Source organism: Lagopus muta, chromosome 1, assembly GCF_023343835.1.
Source record: "Lagopus muta isolate bLagMut1 chromosome 1, bLagMut1 primary, whole genome shotgun sequence".
Taxonomy (NCBI): domain Eukaryota; kingdom Metazoa; phylum Chordata; class Aves; order Galliformes; family Phasianidae; genus Lagopus; species Lagopus muta.
Genome location: NC_064433.1, coordinates 71,318,755 through 71,337,771, shown reverse-complemented (window position 1 = coordinate 71,337,771; position 19,017 = coordinate 71,318,755). Strand labels below are relative to the sequence as shown.

The 19,017-nt window shown below is 42.8% G+C and overlaps 1 protein-coding gene and 1 long non-coding RNA gene across 4 annotated transcripts in view; one reads left to right on the top strand and one right to left on the bottom strand.

Annotated features, from left to right (window-relative positions):
* Nucleotides 1–5,918, bottom strand: part of LOC125697115 (uncharacterized) — a 43,186-nt gene extending 37,268 nt beyond the window's left edge. Inside the window, exons 1-3 of one of the 2 annotated variants that reach the window (XR_007378685.1) lie at nt 5,806–5,918; nt 4,996–5,063; nt 3,252–3,377 (exon numbers count right to left, since the gene is read on the bottom strand). This is a non-coding gene — a long non-coding RNA (uncharacterized LOC125697115). The remainder of the gene's footprint in view (nt 1–3,251; nt 3,378–4,995; nt 5,064–5,805) is intronic. The other variant, XR_007378686.1, reaches the window with a different exon arrangement.
* Nucleotides 5,845–14,737, top strand: LOC125697108 (cyclin-dependent kinase inhibitor 1-like). 2 transcript variants are annotated; one of them, XM_048953783.1, is made up of 3 exons: nt 5,845–6,220; nt 9,643–10,085; nt 13,681–14,737. In XM_048953783.1, coding segments are annotated over exons 1-3 (513 nt in total). In that variant the 5' UTR covers nt 5,845–6,218; the 3' UTR covers nt 13,749–14,737. The 2 variants fall into 2 exon arrangements, with proteins under 2 accessions (XP_048809740.1, XP_048809749.1); XM_048953792.1 differs by having other exon boundaries at nt 9,640–10,085.
* Nucleotides 14,738–19,017: the final 4,280 nt, after the last annotated feature.

Below are 19,017 nucleotides of genomic sequence, written 5' to 3'. Positions count from 1 at the left end.
CATATAAAACTACCTTGGTTTTCCTGATCCCATTTCTGCATGTCAGGGTAACATCCTTATATAACAGAACTGCCAACTCTGTCCCGTTCGTTTGTCCCCAAGGACAGTTTCCCAGGGAATCTCATTCATAATTCCTTAAACAGCCAACAGCTCCTGAAGTTCAGGGTCCTGATTCTGCTCTTCGCCAGGCCCATGTTCCTTGATATCATGAACTTAATGTGGGTATGGTCACTAAAGCCCAGGCTGCCTCCAATATAAGCCTCTTTAATGATCTTCTCAATAGACTGGAGCCACTACTACTGCTGTGAACCCTCTTCACTTGAAAAGTTAGTTGAATTATTTTTTATAATGGGAGAAAATATGCTCATGACTATCTCTTTTACTACAAAGCACATAAACCCGAACTGCAACCTCCATATAGGCTGTCGAAATGAAAAAACACCCAACAGTGTCCTCATGGATGGTTTCTAACTTCCTTCTACCTAGCACTGAGAAAAAAGCTTCCCTTCTAGCATTTTCTTGGGGTTAGTCTAGCCTTCAAACTTCTGTGCCTGTTTTTAATCTTCCTTGACACTTCTGTGGCAACGTATATGCCCTCAAGACTTAACTTGTCCCAGTTGAGCTGTTTCAGAGCACATAAATGTGAAAAAAGGATAAAATATCTGCCGTCTCCCTTGACAGCATGGGTTCACTTTAAACCCTGATGAAAGCACAAGGGAAGTTCAGCCAAGTGGCTAACTGCTTCGGCTGCAGACTAACCAGAACTAAACATCTGTGCTGGAGACAAGAATATCTGCCCTATGAGTGATGTTGCAGGCCATTGCCTGGGCTATCATTCCTGGTGTTTGGGAGAAATGAAGTAAGTAACTGAAACATGGAAACTGAAGGAAAAATGAGAGTCCCAAGAAAGGTTCAATTCTGATTAATATTGTGTTTGGCTCTCGACTCTCTCCTTCTCTTTCAACGTGTCAGGTGATGGGTTAAGGTATGAGGACAGCTGCGTTTATACCAAGTGAAACTGATCCTTAGAGCTCATTTGCAGTTGAAACTATCGTGTTTTGTGGCAAACATCTCCTGTGTGATATAAATGTTCATTCCTGTATCCCCAGCAAGGAGAAGGGAGAAGGGGAAGCACTAGTGCCCTGGTCAGGCTTCACCAAGGTCCTCTCCTTCTTCCCCACTTCATGCTTCCCTTTCTCCTGCACACTCTGCCATCCCCAGAGAGATAGCAAAAGGACGAGGGAAGACAGCTCATTTCCATACACTTGTTTCATTCAAACAGGTTTATTTTCAATAATTGAGGCTGTAAGCATTTCAAGTGGCAGATGGTGCTAAAATTCTGTCCTGGGCATATTACCAGCTGGAAGGATATCACAGGACTTCAGCCCACAAGGGAGATAGGAGCATAGGCACTGCAATACTGGGGCAGATAGATGCTATATCTAGCCCAGCATCTATCTCAGACAGTGACTAGAGCCAGATGCTCCAGAGGAAGGCATAAAACACCATGCACTGAATTACACAAGAAAATACTAGCTTTTTCACCTGCTGATGATCAGGCACTGCTCTGAAGCACACAGCCGTCAAGGATGTTGAAGTTTTATTCCAGCCAATCATAACTGCAGATGCAGCTGGGTGAATGAAAGCAGACCCCCTGGCCCGGTTCATGAGCAAAACAGCTGGAAAGGGATCAAAATTGAAGGAGGGATTTTTCAAAACTGAGCAGGGCTAGCCCAAACCCTCTGCCGCTGACATCACTGCCGGCCTCAAAAGGAGGCCTAAGGCCAAGATTCTGACACAGCTCCAACTTTCTTCAAAGCCTTGACAGATATGGGGCAGCTTTGATGGCAGGAAGGTTACAAAAGCACTTGCTCTTCTGACTAACCAAAAGCAAGTGCTTCCACTAGGAAAAAATAACAAAAAAACAGAAACCAAAATGAAGCTCAGTGCTGTGACCTCCCTCCTTCACCATCACGACTGACTCCAGGTGACCACATACACTGGCCACCATAGCCCCCTCCTAATAATGCCAGTCAGACCATTTCATTAGAAAGGTTGGTCCCAAGTGTCGGATCTCTTCTGTCCCTCACAGTCCCTAGCTGAATAAAACAGCAGGTCACCTGCTTCCAAGTACTTCTCCCCCTACAACACCTTTCGCACTGGCCCATTCCATTCTTTGGGAATTCATTTTTATTCTCAGACACTCAAAAGGCATAATCCAACTCACAGTGACATACAGAGTGCAGTACAGTCTCTGAACTAGTTTGAACCACAGTGTTCCTTAGGTTCAGTCTCCCATGTTGATACTGCATATTTCATAAAATCACAAAATGGCCAGGGTTGGAGGGAACCTTAAGGATCACACATCTCCAACCCCCCTGCCACATGCAGGGCCACCAACCTCTACATTCAATACCAGACCAGGCTGCCCAGGGCCCCATTCAACCTGGTCTTGAACACATCCAGGGATGGGGCATCCACAACCTCTCAGGGCAGCCTGTTCCAGCACCTCACCACTCTCTCTGTAAAGAACTTCCCCCTGACATCCAACATACATCTTCCCTCCCTCAACTTAAAACTATTTCCCCTAGTCCTGCCATTATCTACCCTTGTAAAAAGTCAACTCCCCTCCTGTCTGTAGGCTCCCTTTAGGCACTGAAAGGCTACAATGAGGTCACCCCGCAGCCTTCTTTTCTCCAGGCTGAACAAGCCCAGCTCCCTCAGCCTCTCTTCATAGGGGAGGTGTTCCAGCCCCTTGATCATCTTCATGGCCCTCCTCTGGAAGCTCTGTTTACAAAACTAACTTATTTAAATTCATTTCTTCTATACATGCTAGAGTCTGCAACACTCTCCAGAACACACTGGAAACATCATATAGTAGCTTTCACCCTAAACAAACGGTTGAATTCTGAATATACAGTTAAAAATAAGAACCTCTTAAGAAAGACTGTATTGGAGTGAATGAAGGGGGATGAAATTACAAAACGTAGCTGAAGAGCTTCTCTTCACATGCACAGTACCAATTTACATAGCTTTGTTTTGCAGTCTTGCTGCTTGTCACATAAGAAAAACTTGACCAAAAGCAAAGGATGATTGAATCTGACTGCCTAAAGACTGAGGACCAAAAATTTGATTCAGGTAATAACACAGAGCAGCTCCAAACATCCCTCTCACATACAGTGATGAGGAAGACTTGTGGCCAGAGCCCAGAAGTAAACAGCAAATTCTCTGGCACCCTTATCTTTATTTACCTGATTGTCAGCTGTCCTGATACAAAGAGCACATCCTGCCTGGCTGGAGAGAACAAGGCAGGACTGTGATGGACTCTCTGCCTTTGCTGCTGGTGCATGAACTCTTTCCTCCTTAGCGCTGCCAATCTGCAAGATCAGACAGAGCTGACAGAACCAGAAGATAGGTGATACCATACTTCTCTTTAGGAAATACATCCTTTTTCTACTTTTCTTGCCCTCCCAGCCCTCCTCATTCCCCATATTGCCATACTGAATCCAGTCAGAGCACAGGGTTATCCCATCAAAGCAGCTCTGGACATAAAGAACTGCAATTTGGCGGGTTCAGACCTACTCGTGAGCAGTCATTACATTGCACACTGAAGACATCTAAACCATCACTTCTTTTCAAAAACAGGTTTTTTCTCCCTATAGAGAGGGTTCTCCCTACCTTTCTCTCAAAACTGAGCCTTCAAGCTATGCTTTTTCGTAAGAAGGTTATACTGTTTGAGTTACTGCATATATGAAAACTAATGGAAAACCTGCTTTAGGAAGCAAAGGAGGGGAGAAAAAATCTGGAGTTTTCCTATGTCCTTAAAATCATACAGGGTCAAGTTTCTGTGATGATATTTTAAATGCATAAGAGGATAAATGGAGTGTGGATGATTGTCTGGTCCTTAATTTTTCCAGTGTTTATGTCTGGGTTTTATGATACAGACAATATTCCTAAGCCTATTTGAAAATTAATCTCTAGTGAACAGGTGAACAGATACTGCAGCATTGACTCTTCTGTCTCCATTTATCTTTCCACTTTAGAAGTTAACTGAAAATAGGAACTTACTCAATAGCATTTTTCAAGGCACACATTATTAGAGCATTCTGACCTATAGCAGCAATTTGCCTTTTTGCTCACTCAGAGAGGCAATAAGTTAGAGAGAACACACATCCCTGGCATTGCAGAGACCAAAGCTGACATAATAGTAACAATGATGTCACTCTTCATATCTACTATATCTGCCTTAGTTTAACAATTCTTTCTCACCAAAACCACCAATATCCTTCATTTTTTTTCCTCAGTTTTCTAGATGTCACATGGAGGATGTGACAAGTGCAAGACAGAAAGACGGGCAACATACATATGGTCTTCTTTTTACAACAGGCACATTCATCATCCACTGTATTTTCCCCCACCTCATAAACTGTAAGACATTTGTGCATGGGAATCAAGAGGAGAGTGTGAGACATCAAAAGATGAGTGATCTCAGAAAGTCAGAATGAATGGCAAATCCAACTTGGAAAATAATCCTTTGGAGCACAACCCCTGCAGCAAGAAGAACACTACAAACCAAAAGCAAAATCAAAACACTGGGGGGGGAGGCTGGGAAATAAGGTGGTGGGAAGGCTGATGAGAGCTGTGGAATGCTCTGATGGGAACAGCTCAAAGTCATTCTCACATCTGCCCCTGACACTCCCTAGCTTAGTCTGTCTGATCATCATTAATGCTATTCCTTCTGGTTTGTAAACGAATTGAAGAAAATCATAGCTTTTGTGATTTGTAAATGAATTGAAGTAAAGCATAACTTTTCTCCAGTTTCTATCTCTCTTCCAACTCATGAATAACAGTACAGAAACCCAGAGCAATACAAACAAGCAGACCTTTCAAACGCAGAAATGGAAATACCAAAGTGCTCTAGTGCTAACAAAATGCCACCCCACTTCTCACCTATGTTTTCTAACCTGAAAAATGCAGAAAACAATACAAGCCTACCTTGCTACAGAGGGTTTGTTCAGCCTTCTTCACACATTTTTGGGGAGCAACTGGAAAACACTTTCCTTCTGTGAAAAGCAACATACTGTTAAAACTGCTCAGGAAAATACATCATCTATCACAATTATATATAAACACGTGCTGCAGACTGATCTATCTCAGGGTCCTTCTGTTTAGACAGCTGAGTTTAGACAGCCATCTCACAAATAGGGCCACCTTGGAGAGAAGGACAGCAGATTCACAGGTTGGCACAAGCCTCCTGACCTTGGCTATTGTCCACACCCAAGAAAAAGGGTCACAGAAGGTGATTGAGGTCTGGGAGTACGTCTTCTGTGAGAAGAGGCTGAAAGGGCTGGGCCTGTTTAGGCTGGAGAAGGCTCAGGGGTATCTGAACAAAACCCACAAACAGGTGAAGGTGCACCTGGGATCAAGCCAGGCTCTTTTCAGAGGACCAGTGCCAGGACAAGACGCAATGGGCACAAACTGACATGCATGAGATTCCCTCTGACCATGAGGAAGCACTTTTGCGCTATGCAGATGAGAGAGCACAGGCACACGTTGCCCAGAGAGGCTGTGGAGTCTTCTCCACAAGGATCTTCAAAAGCTACCTGGGCACAGGACTAGGCACCCTGCCCCGGGCAGCCCTGCTCAAACAGGGGTTGGGACAGATAGGCCCAGAGATCCCGCCAACCTCAGCCATACTGTGATTCTGTGCAAGCACGACCTGCATCCCCATCCTCACAGCCCAGCCTCTCTGTCTTCAGCCACCTCATTCTTGGGGGGCCAAAAATTCCCATTTTGCCCATTCACCTGAGAGGTTCCGACAGTAGAAACACCCACTTTCCACATGACCTTTTCCTCAGTCTCGCAGCCGCCCCGCGCTCCTCCCCACACGAGACACGCAGCCCCACCAGCCCGAGGCCGATCGGCTCCCCACGGCCTCGCCGTGCTGGACGGAGCCGCCTGGGGCCCTCACGTTGCGGAGCCACGTGCAGCGCCGTCTGGCGAGGCGCCCGGCCCGGCTCAGCTCAGCCCTTCCCGGCGGCACGTGAGGCGGGGCAGGGCGGGAGCCGGGCTGAGGCGCGCCGCTCCGCGCCGCTTTACGAGCCCGGCGGCAGCCTGAGACCCGGGCTGCTTTCCTCGTCGTCCGCCGCTGCCGGGGACACCCCTTCCCTGGGCCGCGCGAAGGAGAACGCAGGGGGCGGCACTCGGCGTGTCCCCGCATGTAAGTGAGCTCCGCCCATGAGCGGCGGTGGGACGGGAGGGAGCGGGTGGGGGCTGCGGTGGCGGAGAGGGGCTGTCCGTGGCCGTGCGTGGCGGGGTCGGGGCTGCCGGTGCACCCTGACGGGAGGTGTGCCCTTCTACAGGAGGGTTTGTATAGAGATGTGCGAGCAGCTGCCGCAGGCAAGCGAGGTGCTGGAAGGCAAACGTTCATAACTGGCAACGCTCGTTCGGGGTCAACATTAGGACAGAAACAGACCTGCATCGGAAGAACGAAAAAAAAAAAAAATCCACAGCATCCATTCCCAAATTATCATCTTTTAGTTGGCTTATATATTTTTAAATTGTGTGTACGTGGGAAGTCTGGAAATGCCACCTACTGCTTCTCTGATACTCTGAAAGCATGACCCAAGAAGCAAGCACCTGAGGAAGTTTGTGTTTCTTTCTGCCGGAGCTAGCCCGTAACACAGCTCATCCACCTCTAGCTCCCTATAGCTTTCTTTCCCGCATCCTGCCTGTAGGAGCAACACTTATACGGGTAGGTCTAATGCTGGCAGCATGGGGCTTGCAACTTATTGGGTGTCACAATAAATGTGGATCAAGAAAGGAGACCCTACCGATGTTTCTGTGTTTCTGAAGGGTTTCAGTTAGGTTCTGCAGGTGTTTAATTCAGCCTTGCAGCTCAGACCAGCATGTGGGAATAGTGATAGTGCAGCCCTAGAGTGAGACCTGGAAAGAGCCCTGCAAAAAGCATCTGAGCTCTGCAGCAGTAAGCTTGCACCAACTGCAGCTGGGCCAGGATTTAACTCTGGATGTGACTGTGAGTAATGGAAACAGCAACGGTCCACATATACACATGATGTAAGTTTAGAATAGTTATAAGCATGTGTGATTCATTACATAATTAAGAGCATTAGGAGGAAACTTTCTGTAGGGAAAGGTTATTCTATAATTATCCTCTCTGCAGGCTTTTTATCTTCTTTTGAAACACCTGGAATTAAACAGCCCTAAAGACAAGACACATGGTTCATAGTCTGCCCTGGAGCAGCTCTTCCCGTGTTCTTGTAATCATGAACAGAGTAAGACAGATTATCTCCTTGTTCATTCATATGTGCTGTTAAAATAAATTAAAAAAAAAATAATGGAGGCCGCAAATGTCTGATGAACACCTTCTTTCTTCCTGGCCCTGATTGGCTCTTTCCAAAAGGCCAATTTGTAATGCAATTCCTAGTGCACGTTTCCTTCAAAGCACTGGCTGTGCCTTCCTGAGACTGATGGATTGCGTTTCAATGAGCTTAGTTTAGGTTGCTGGGTTCTTGGCACCAGATGAAAAAGCAGCACAGCAGCAGTGTGATTGTTGTTAGCTGTGGTGACAGCCAGCACCAATGAGCATCCCCATGGCTGAGGTCAAGTTTGCACACAAGTTGGATAAAAGTTTATGTTAAGTTTTGGGATTCTAGATGCCTCCTCAAGGATTATTCTTGTTGGCGTGCTCTCTGATGCTTCTTGAGAAAGTACTTTCCCAAAGACTTTGCTGCGACCGCATAGGAGCATCTACTGGGGTTATAGTCATGTGGCATGATGCAGTAGCACTGATAGGGGCCAGCTGGAGCCAGGGAGACACCATAATTGCATGAAACTCCACTGCTTTCTGTCCTAACACTCACATGTGCCTGTCTCTACCTTTGGGAGCCATCAGCCTTCAGAGCACCACACATATTTGGAAATAAATACACGCACCAGAAGGGCAACCTACACCTGGAAGTCCAATATCAGTTTCCAATGACTGTGGGCCATGCATCCATGGTCCACTATTTCAGAGCCACTAGGGGCAAGGAATAAGGTTCACAAATGGATGCAAGAGCCCATCTGCCTCACTGGAGCTCTGCTACTCTGCATTATCACCTGCAAAACTGATGCTCAGCTTCCACCTGAAATGAGGTAACTGCATCCCCTCGCTGCCTGAGCTTTTTGCTGCAACTGGTGTGCAAAACAATCTCTATGCCAACAGCAACCTCTGGCTGACAAGTTCTTGATACTATAGCCGCAAAGTGACAGTTAGGCACTAGGGCATGAGTGCAAAGGGGTGCTTGGAGTTTGCTTAGATTAGATGCAGACCTGCAGAAATAATAGGGAAGGGTGGTTACAGAAATAGCATCTGGGTTTGTGTCTACTGTGGCAGAAGCACCCTTTGGGATGCTGGAGACCAAGCTCCAGCATGTACATGTGGCTCTGCAAAAGCTATGCTGCTGCATTTTTAACTGTCTGCGTGGTCTGCAGATAGTTGGTAAACTCTCTTAGCTCAATCTCTAAATTCTTCATACCCTTCAGAATTCAGTAGTGCTACAGATCCAAACCATGGCTGTTTGCTAATTTTTCTCTAAAGTTTCTTCTTAGCCTGTCCTCTGCAGTGCATCTGCAGCTTTGGAGAAGGGACTGAGTTTTGGGATGCAGGGAGAGAAACAATTGAATGATACTGAAGATCTATTTTCAAGCTGTTTCAGAAGTTGAGGACTTGAGCAGAAATTAGTAGGTGAACATACTTGGTAAATATATGTACCAGCCCTTGTTGGTCTGTGAAATTTGCAAAATGCCTGATTTATTTCCTCATCATTGCCATGTCTCCACCTTACCTGCCAGGGGAAAATGCAAACCTTTCTTGCCCACATGCTGGCCTGCCCAGTGCTTGAATGGGATTTGCTGATGCCAGAAATGAGATCCTGTTGCCTGGGACTGGGACATTTCTCAAGCACTTGCTTCAGGACATAGGAATAAAAGTATCAGGCAACAGCCAAGTGATATCTCTGGTCATCTTTGTCCTCTAACTGGCCAATGCTGTAAAATAAATGGTTAGAGTAGTTGGGATGGTAATACTACCTCCACTGTAAAACTAAACTAGTTTGTATATTTTCTTGTTTGCCACCTCCATTATTTGTTCTAGAAGTCCTCTTTTTCAGTACATTTCCTTTGTTTAAAAAGATGTTCTTGGCAGTTTTCTCAACTCCCACCTCTATGCGCTCTCTTTTGCCACTGTTCATACTACAGCAGCTCCTAGGAGTCTGAGTCCTACAAACAAGACTGCTCACTGTTAGGCAGTGTAAACAAAGCACAACAAAGGAAAATAACAGTCACTGCCCCGAGGAGTGTTCTCCACTTCCTTGTACAGCTCTGTCCCCATACAGCAAACCTCTGCTTGGTATACACTGGAATATGGATGCACATAAGAGGTGAAGGCATTTCAGCTTTACCTGTTCCCTGTCAAAGCTGCTGCCACAGACAAATCCTATAGAATTCAATGGGGATTTTTGCTCTGGTCTAGATACTGGGATAAATTTCATCCAAAATAAGCCAGGAGTCTCCACTGCAGAATCAAAGGGATTTGGGTTTACTGCCACACGCAGATAATGGTCTTTCTGTCCTCAGCAGGGAATCGCTCCTGGGTGCGCTCGCCAGAGAGCAGCACCAGGGAGAAAAGATGGAGTGGCAGCTGGGGAGGATAGTGCACAGCCAGCGGAATCTCTTTGGCCCAGTAGACCATGAGCAGCTGCACTGGGACTTCCAGCACATGCTGTGCAGCAATATCGAAGGGGCCAAGCAGAAGTGGAACTTCGATTTCCTACAGGATTTGCCAATGGAGGGATTCCTGCAGTGGGAAGAGCTGGGGGGCCATGAGGTGCCAACCTTCTATCACAGCTGTGTGGTGAGAGAGAGCCGGAGGCCACTGCGGCACCTGAATCGGCCCCTGTGTAGGGAGGAAAAGGCTCACCGGTTGACCCTGATGGCACTGGCAGAGAAACCAAAGGCTTCCAAGCAAACAGGAGCTGGGAAGGTCCCAGAAGGAAAGAAAAGAAGACAGATGTCTTTAACAGGTATGAGAGGCCTTGGTATTACTCTGATGACCAAACCTGGTTCCAAACAAGAAATTCTGTGGCAGGAACATGCACTGGCATTACTTTAAAAAAAATGCAGCCTTTTTTGGAGCATCTGAAAGAAAATAAAATATAAATAAATGGGCGTGTGATGTGTTTCTCAGAGGTACTGGGCCACAACCATCTCCTGGCCCTCAGGGTTCCCTTTAGGACCTACCAGAGTCAGAGCGGTAAGATAGTGACCACTTGATTAGGATGGTTAGGAGGGTTAGACAGGCAGTGTGAGAAAAGCAGTGGAGTTATTTCTCAAGCAGGAATCAGTTCACCTTCTGACTTCAGCTTGGATATTATTCTCAGCAAAGGCATCTGAGAAATGTAAGGGCAGATCGTTGTTAAACTTGGCCAGGTGGCAGAAGAGGCTAGGTTTTCAAATGCCACTGAGCAGAACTTACTGCCAGATGTAAAAACAAAGGAGTTTCAGCATCCATAAAAGAGCTTTCGGTTCTTGAAAGTCTTTAGCATCTGCATACCAAGATCTTTTGGAAATTCCCCCCTGCACCCCCACCCTTTACTGTTCTCAACAGGAATTTGAGCTTATTTGAAAAATCATGTCCTTTTGAGGATTTTGTTAATCCAAATCTGAAGTTTTCAAGACCTAGACCAAAGATTTCCTTTTTGGAATTTGATGTAAGACACCAGCTTGAAATAGCCTTGGAGATAATTGAAGCTAAGGTTCAGGAAACACTTTCTGAACAGCAATGTTGATCACAGTAAGTCAGGGAATAGAATAATTTGCTATTTGAGGGTATGGAACTTAATTGGTAGAGAGAGGTTGGGGGTGAGATTGGAGATTAATGAAGAGTGAACACTGTACACTAGTGTACAGAGCAGTGATATTTAATGAGTGCTCTTTTCTTCTCCAAACCACTTTACAGCCATTAACTAATTAACAGTATAATTTACAGGTAGGAGTACAGAAGAGTAATTCAGAGTACAATGCTGTGATGGTTTGAGGGAACTGCTGCTCAATTGTAAATCTTTTCGCTGGGTGTGTGGGAGTAAATTATGAAGATATTTCCAGAGGATATTTTTCTTCTGGTTTTTTTTTTTTTTTTTCCCCGGGCAAGAAACATTTCAACAGGGGATATGGAAACCAGAATACCACACTACACAGTTTAACACTTTCCCACATATATTTTCATAAGAGAAAACACTTTAGTCCGATATCACAATATCAGTACCCTTCTCCCCAAGGAATCTGGGTCTATGAAATGGGCCAAGAAAATAGTTTGCAGTTGTCTTTTTTTGATGAAAGTTGGAGATCAGTCTCTCTCTCATTCCTGCACACAGAGTGACAGACAGACAGATAGACACAAAAGCTTACAGCCTTCGTATTGCCAGTTGAACTATGCGTTAGAAGTTTCCCTCTAGCATCAGAAAACTTTTGGGTACAACTGAAGAAATTCAGGCAAAACTCAGACAATTTTATGGGAAAGTAATATCTACTGATACACTCTGACCCATTGCTTCTGCCCATTCACTCAGCTTCTACCATCCTCTGATGAAGTTTGTTTAGCACTGAGATCTGAGGTTGGATCTGAGCACAGTTATCGGCATAGCTGCATTCTCCTTCAGTCAACAAAAACACTGCAGTGCTTTACATTAAGGTCCAACAATGTGTGTTTAATTTAGACTTTAAAAGACAGCTGTGGGCCATTAAATAAATATCAGCATATTAAAAATCAGCTGTGGGGTTTTGTGGATGTTGGTGCCTGCAGAGTGGAAGGAGCAGAGGTTTTCCTGCTGTTTGACTCCTTAAACATGCAGAAAGCTAACCAACACAAAAGGTAGGTTTTTCCTTCTATCTCCCACCCCTTTTATGTACACCGCTCCATCCTCATTCCTTTTTGACTGTGGTCCCAGTGTGGTTCTACTGTTTTCTGGTTCAAAAACCAGATCAGCTATAGGCTATAAGTCTTTTTCATATTTTCCCTTTCTTTTTATTTTTTTCTTCAATAGCAAAGGTTGGTGAACCGCACCACCTCTACACTTCTTAACTTGTTGGTTTGTGTCAGTCTGGTTCAAACCTAGGCTGCTCTTGGAGAGGTTTTAAGTCTCCTTTGCTTAAAGGTTGAGAAAATTCCTAACAATCTAGCATTTTCACTAGCTGGTATTGCTTCAGAAACAGTTATAAAGCCCCATTTTCTGCAAGGCGGATGGGACAAAATGGGGATGAAAGGAAATCCGGTATTTAGGAAAGTACGTTTAAACAGAAATTATTCCCCCCTAGGTCCCTGCACTCAGGTTTTCCTACTGATGGTCTGCAGGCAAGATATTCCTACTCAGTGTGTTGCTTATGCCAGTGGAACTGCTCTTCAGAGGCCCTCAGTGAAAGTAGTCATCTTCCATGGACTCTGTTTAGTGTCTTAGAGAAAGGCTAGAACTGTTCAATATGGCTCTGGGGAGTCTGTATCCCTCTATTACATGCTTCCATCAGTTCTGAAACAGGTCTCAGCTATGAGGCATGCGAGCACACAGCAGCTGGCCTCTAGCAGAATTCTTCATAGGCAGAAATGGGAATAATGATTGTCTCTTTTCTGACTTCCACCTGCTAAGCATGTCCATCATGCATTTATTTTCCCCAAATGAAATAAAAGATAGCTATGTAGAAGTCTTATAAATGGGTGTAATAAGGATTACATTACTTTCTGCTATTCTTTTTCTCTTGTGAGAGAGTGCAGTGGACTATTGCTCTTCGTGTTCATGTTGCCAATTTGACTCTACACAAAGCTCAGGTTTAAATACTGTGAAGCCCATATCCTCAGTTAGTTTAAATAGTATTTTTGTTATTGGGTACAAATAAATGACACCAGGTAAGCCCATCAATTCTAAACATAAATAAGCATCTATCTTCTATTTCAGCTAATTTAGCCCTATCTACCTGAAAAGAGTATTTTTTCAGTGTGAGGGTGGGAGGCAGGGGGTTAAATCTTATATAAACCCTTTGTTGTATTTGTAGTTCTGTAGTTAATACTGACATATTTGCCACTGAAAACAGAAACTCAACCACATGACTGTATGAAAAAGGAGTTCTCTCTCCTTGAGTTATAGTACTTACTACCTGAGTGAAGAATGAGTTATAATTCAGTAGTAGTGCAAGGTTTTATGCAGCCCTGCCTGAGTCCACATTTGATCTAATAAGCAGAAATAAAGTAGTCCATAAAGATGTTTCTTCTTGGTGATTTTTTTTTTTTTTTTTTTTTTTTTTTAATGTTTAAGGAGGAAAAAATATCTATTTCTGACTGGAAAGCACTGCAGCAGTAGATCTAAAAACTGGAGTTAAATGTCACATTGCTCATCTTGTGTAATAGGAGCTGAGAGCCTTTTGATCAAAACTGGATAAAAGCCAGCATATTTCCTTTGTTTTGCTTGGTATTACACAGTTTTATATGGAACATACTAAAAGTATTAGTTTTATCCATTCACTCGCCTTAGAGGAGTCCAAATGACAAAAACAAGATTCAAGAGATTTCTTTGAAGCAGCCCTTATTAGCATCACAGTTGTAATTTTGTCTGTTTGCATGTTATTCTCTAGATTACTACTCAGGAAAGAAGCGAATCAGGACGAATACACAAGCTGCTGCAAAGAAGCCAACTGCCTGAAAGCAAGCACTGAACTGTCCTGTACCAGAGAGGCTACAAGCATCTGCTGGGTTTCCTTAGCATTGAAAAACTTCATGTGCAGGGTTGGACCCTTAAGGACATGACACTAAGATGTATACTGATGACAGTGATCTCACAAGTACAAAAACCTTTGGTTGGAATGAGTTCAGGCCAAATCAACTGGAAACACTTCAGTGAGAAATTACTAGCCTTAAAAGACACTAGTTAGCACATGTGGACTCTACAGGATTCAGTGAAGGCTAGCAGTTTAATGTGCACTAAAAATCACTGGACATGAGAAAATGATGAACACTTAAAAAAAAAACAAAACCAGCACATATGTGTGTAATGTGGTTCTTGGACATGTCAGGGTACAGTTGGGATTTTTTATATTGTTGTGTCTTTGCATATGCTTTTTTTTTTTCCTTAAAGCAGGGTGTCTTATTAAATATCACCATCTCATTTTTACAGGTCTGACAACTAAGAATAATTCCCAGGCACATCTGTGGTTTTTATCAGGTACAAAATTTTGTGCTTACAGCTATCCAGAGCATAAGTAACAGCACTTGAGTGCCAAGTATTGCTGGATTGTAAATGGAGAAAGCTGAAATTATTTGGGAAAGCTTCCATTTATATCAGCAGCCATGTTAACTCTGTATGTCTGCCCACTGTGGAAGAATTGGATAGTTCAGCTTGTTATGAGTACATGTTTCCAGATATACTCTTGCATCTTTTAAGTCATTCCTGTTATCAGCTGTGTAAAAATTCACCTGTTACTTTCAGCTGTACTATTCCATCTAGGACTTTGGATTTGCAGTGTAAATTAGGATAAAATTTGCTGTGCATTCATCCACAGTTTTTAAAAATGCCTGCTGTTTGTAAGAACGTGCTACAAAAGAGGTAAACTATTTAGTTGCTTTTAGTGCTTTTTTCATACTAATATTGTTTTTGTAAGAAGAAAAAGGGCATTAATAACACAATGATCTTGACATTGTGTGGACTGCTTTTTCTGTGGCATTTATTAACAGACTTTTCCATCACCTACTTTTTATTTCCCTTTTTCATTCCCCTGACTGGTTTGGATAACTGAGGTTTTACAGCACATAATAATCAGTGGGTAAAACAGAAAAAGAAACCTATAAAATATACACTCTGAATTATACTGCTGCATATGGCCATAAGATGCACGTGATGTTTAATGAACACATTTGGTAAGAGCTTTGTAAATGTCAGCTTTTTTAGGACATTGTGCAGTGGTGGAATACTACTTTTCATCTTGAATCTAAACAAGCCAAGGTTTATCTTGGGCAGAAAGAACCAACATGCGCATGCATGTGCACGTCAGTTGTGCACACAGGAATTGAAGTAAGGAAGTAATACATCCTGCACTGCATGCAATGTCAGGATGGTTTAGAGCATTTATTTTTTTCCCATTAAGAGCTGCAGTGATCAGATGTAAATAATGTTTGCCCCCAATTGGTAAAAAACAGCGATGATTTGTTTCTGTATGCTGAGACAAATATGCTCAGCAAATTGCTCTTGGAACCTGTTTCCAGTTGCATGCAAGAGAGTCACAAGAAGAGATTTTCTCTCCTGGTTTTGTGATGTAATGAGGAACAAAACTTGCTCCAGCTGATGTCAAAGGCATTTTTATGCAACTGAAGCCAGATAAGGGTCAACCTTGGCAAATGCTGCTAGTCATGCATTCGGTGTGTTTATGACTGGACCATTCTGTAACAAGCTTCTCACCACATTGAGATATAGGTGAGCAGTTGGACAATTTGTGAGATTATTTTTAAACTTGACTTGTGATTAGAACAGGCTAATCTACATTTTTTAAGTGTAGTGTTTTTCCTTAATCAGAAAAATTGCACAACAGTTTCTCCATGTGTTTGTGATTTTTAAATCAGACCAATGACACTGAGCTACAGCTTTTTGTTTTGTAGCAAGGTTACTTGCAGAATTGCTTTCTGATCAGGATGACATGAGTTGTGCATAAAAGGCTGTAAGTTTGTCATGGACGTGTGAAGTAGTGTGGGGTCTTTTTCTTTCAAGAGGAGAAGGGGTGCTTCTCTTTATTAGGGGTGATGATGACTGCTGATGCGTTGCTGTCCCAGAGAAACAAGGAAAGATCTTTGCATTTTCACATCAGTTCTGTAATATCCCACTACTTAAATGGACATTTAAAGTTAAATACCTGCTTCAAATGCTTTGTCATCAGGACCCATAATGTCCTATGAATTTTGTTGAAGGGTTATTTAAATTATCAGCAACAGGTTTTTTTGGATAATAGGGCAGATACTGGTCTTAGAGTTGAATGTCAGTATATTCAGACAGAAAGGTAAAGGCCCTGGCTGAAAATGCAGCTTGTGTTTACTGCATCTTAGTTAGCTGTGACTGTGAATTTAGTATTAGGATAGAAAAGAGATTTCTGACAATGAGACAAGGTAATATTCTTCTGCTTGCTGACTGTGCTTACTAATGTTCTTTGAAATGACATAATATTGGAAATAAGCATACAGAACAGATAGGGCAAAGGAAAAGTTTTCATGCCGGTGTTTTCAATTGGAAATTCTCATACATGCACCACAGGGCCTAATCCCCCTGCTTATTATATCTGCACTAACTTGCAGTGGAAGTGCTTTGGTTTACAGCAGAAGAGAATGAGGTTGAGTAGTTTTGCACTAGTTCCTTAAAGTACCTTAAATCAACAAGCAGCTAACCATGCGAAGCCATTGCCTCCTTTCTACATGCACGAGTTTTTAAAGATTTCTTTTTTAAAAGAAGGTTTCTGCTGTGTTTTTTTCATGTGTGACAGCCAAAAATAACAACAAACATCTGATTAGTGCCTAAGCCATCAACTGAGTAGTTAAAACATATCGGTCTTTATTTCATTACTATGCTCAACAGAGAAACATTGAAACATGGAATATTTCATTATTTTGTTAATGTTGTAAATTGCACTTTTTTGTTAAACAGAGTGTACAGAAAGGGAGATACACCATTATTTAGCAACACTGTAATAATGATATTTTTGTTTTTATACAATGGATGTCTAGCACATTCCTGTTCTTCAAGTGAGGCAGCACACCTGACTGACAAAGCAATACACTGAAGCTTTGATCTGCTTCACTGTGGCACAGTCAACATACTGGACGTACCAAGTATAATTGCATAGCAGAGCATGTCAGGGCTTCTTTGCTGACTGCGAATTGGATTGACAGCATGGGTGCATGCCTTTCTATCAAATCTCACAGCAGTGCTCTCTCATAATTAGAGGCAAGGAAGTATGTTCTGAAACATAAGGAATCAGAGCATTAAGGAAGTGATAGCAGCACTGTTTTAAGGTCTTATGCAGCTGAGTAGGGGCTGCACAGCAGAAGTGAGACCACATCAGGAATCCATGGTACATTATAACCTTGGTATGCTGCTAATAAGGTAAAATCATACCTGCTTGATCGTTTTCCTTCCCATTTTTTCTATGATCTGTGTGTGTGATTTGGGGCCATATAGTATTCAGTATCCACAGTGTAGCTCCCACAGTGATGTGACCAGTGTGTACATTTGGGAAATATACAGTTCAGATTTTTTTCTTACTGAGATATATGCATCCCACATACAACACACCCTTAGCTGAAAATGGGATGGAACATCTCCCAGAACAGCCCTTGCACTAGCTTTATACAAATATAAACTCAGGTGTACATCATTTTAACAAATTCCTGTCAGTAGCAACCAGAGAAAGTTGTTTCATTTGGGCAGGGTAGCCAAGAAAAGAATTCCTCTGCACTCTCTCAATCTTTTTTGAGGATGGTGCTGTACAGCCTCCTTCTACTTAAAGCAGCTCCTGTGCAAACTGTTGGTAGGTATCCCTTTGAGGAATGCATTGGTTTCTTGAAGAATGTACTCTGGTACGTTTCATTCATCCACCATTATCTTTCTGATTCTTGTTTATATGCTTCAGAGATGTGCCTTAATGTCGCAGAAATTTTGGCCTGGAAGGGAACCTGAGAAACCACCTAGTCCATCACTCTGCACCCTAGCAGAATTGGAACTGACTTATTCCAAAGATTGTGAACTGCTGTAGGAGATTATTTGCTCAATCCGTGTGGCAAATTTAATGGGTAGCCCAAGTCAACAAAATTCCTCTGGAGATTGAAAGGATATGTGTTACACAAGGTGCTTGCTTTCAGGTAGCAGTTTTCCTCTACTTGTTTTGTTGCAATACTGTAATATCAATTAAACCTAAAAAATTGGTGTGCTGAACCATTTGATTGTTGGATGTGGATATTTGCAAGGTCATCAGTAACTGCTAGGGCATATACATGTTTTAATAGCAAAAGACATTTAATTGTCTTCCTTGCAGATAGGTTTCTCTTTTGTTTCTGCACTGCTCTAACCTGAACCCCCTATGTCTCCCAGTGGAGTTCCACTTTTTACAATTGATCAACTTCAAACACGAAATGTTGACAGAGCTGACCTGCAGCCCAGAAAGTGTGTTTCTGTGGTGAATGTGTCATGGTTTCCCACTAAGGTGTCACAAGAGAAAAAACTTTTTTTTTCCTTTATTTATTTTCTAAAGTTTTTTGTTTGTTTGCTTCTTTGCTTAGGAAATGCTGCCTGTTTTCATTTAAACAATCTGTTTCCTTGGCAAATAAATAAATAGATAAATATGGCTATCAGGTGTTTAAAGCTGTTAAGCTCAAATTTTCAAAAGCAAGAGGGTTTTCCCTAGTGTCCTAGACACATCCAGCTTTGGTAATTGCATCTTCCCTAACTAAAACCTTCTTGCAGGTTCATGGCATTCTTCCTGTCCTGCTGAAATATTTTGCAGAGAACTGCTGTGACATTATGTGTTAAACATGTGCCACAAGTTTGCCCAGAATTCAATCACAGATGAAGTGATTTATGATAGATGGCACGCATATACACAGGTTTTTATTACAATGGCTTCTACTGACCTGTAAGAGTTATTTAGGAAAAGCACTTTTGAAGAAATCAGCTCAGTATCTAAATATGGCTTCATTCAAGGCCTCTATTTCAGATTATTTTTTCCAACCCCATCCCATCTCTTATAAGGAGGCACTGAGAAATGGCAGATGCATGTGATCAGCTGTGTTTATAAGACAATAACCTTTACTCTGCCCATTAATCCACTCCATAAATGCAACACACATTCCAGAGTGCTGTGCTGCCCCTATCATCAGCAGATAAAAACAATACGTACACACCTGCTAAATAAATATTTTCCCTGTACTCATACAAATGT

What these genes read in the sequence shown, in the direction of transcription:
- LOC125697108 (XM_048953783.1), top strand. An exon ending in AAGACAGATGTCTTTAACAG is followed by an intron (nt 10,086 to 13,680) that starts GTATGAGAGGCC and finishes GTTATTCTCTAG; the next exon opens with ATTACTACTCAGGAAAGAAG.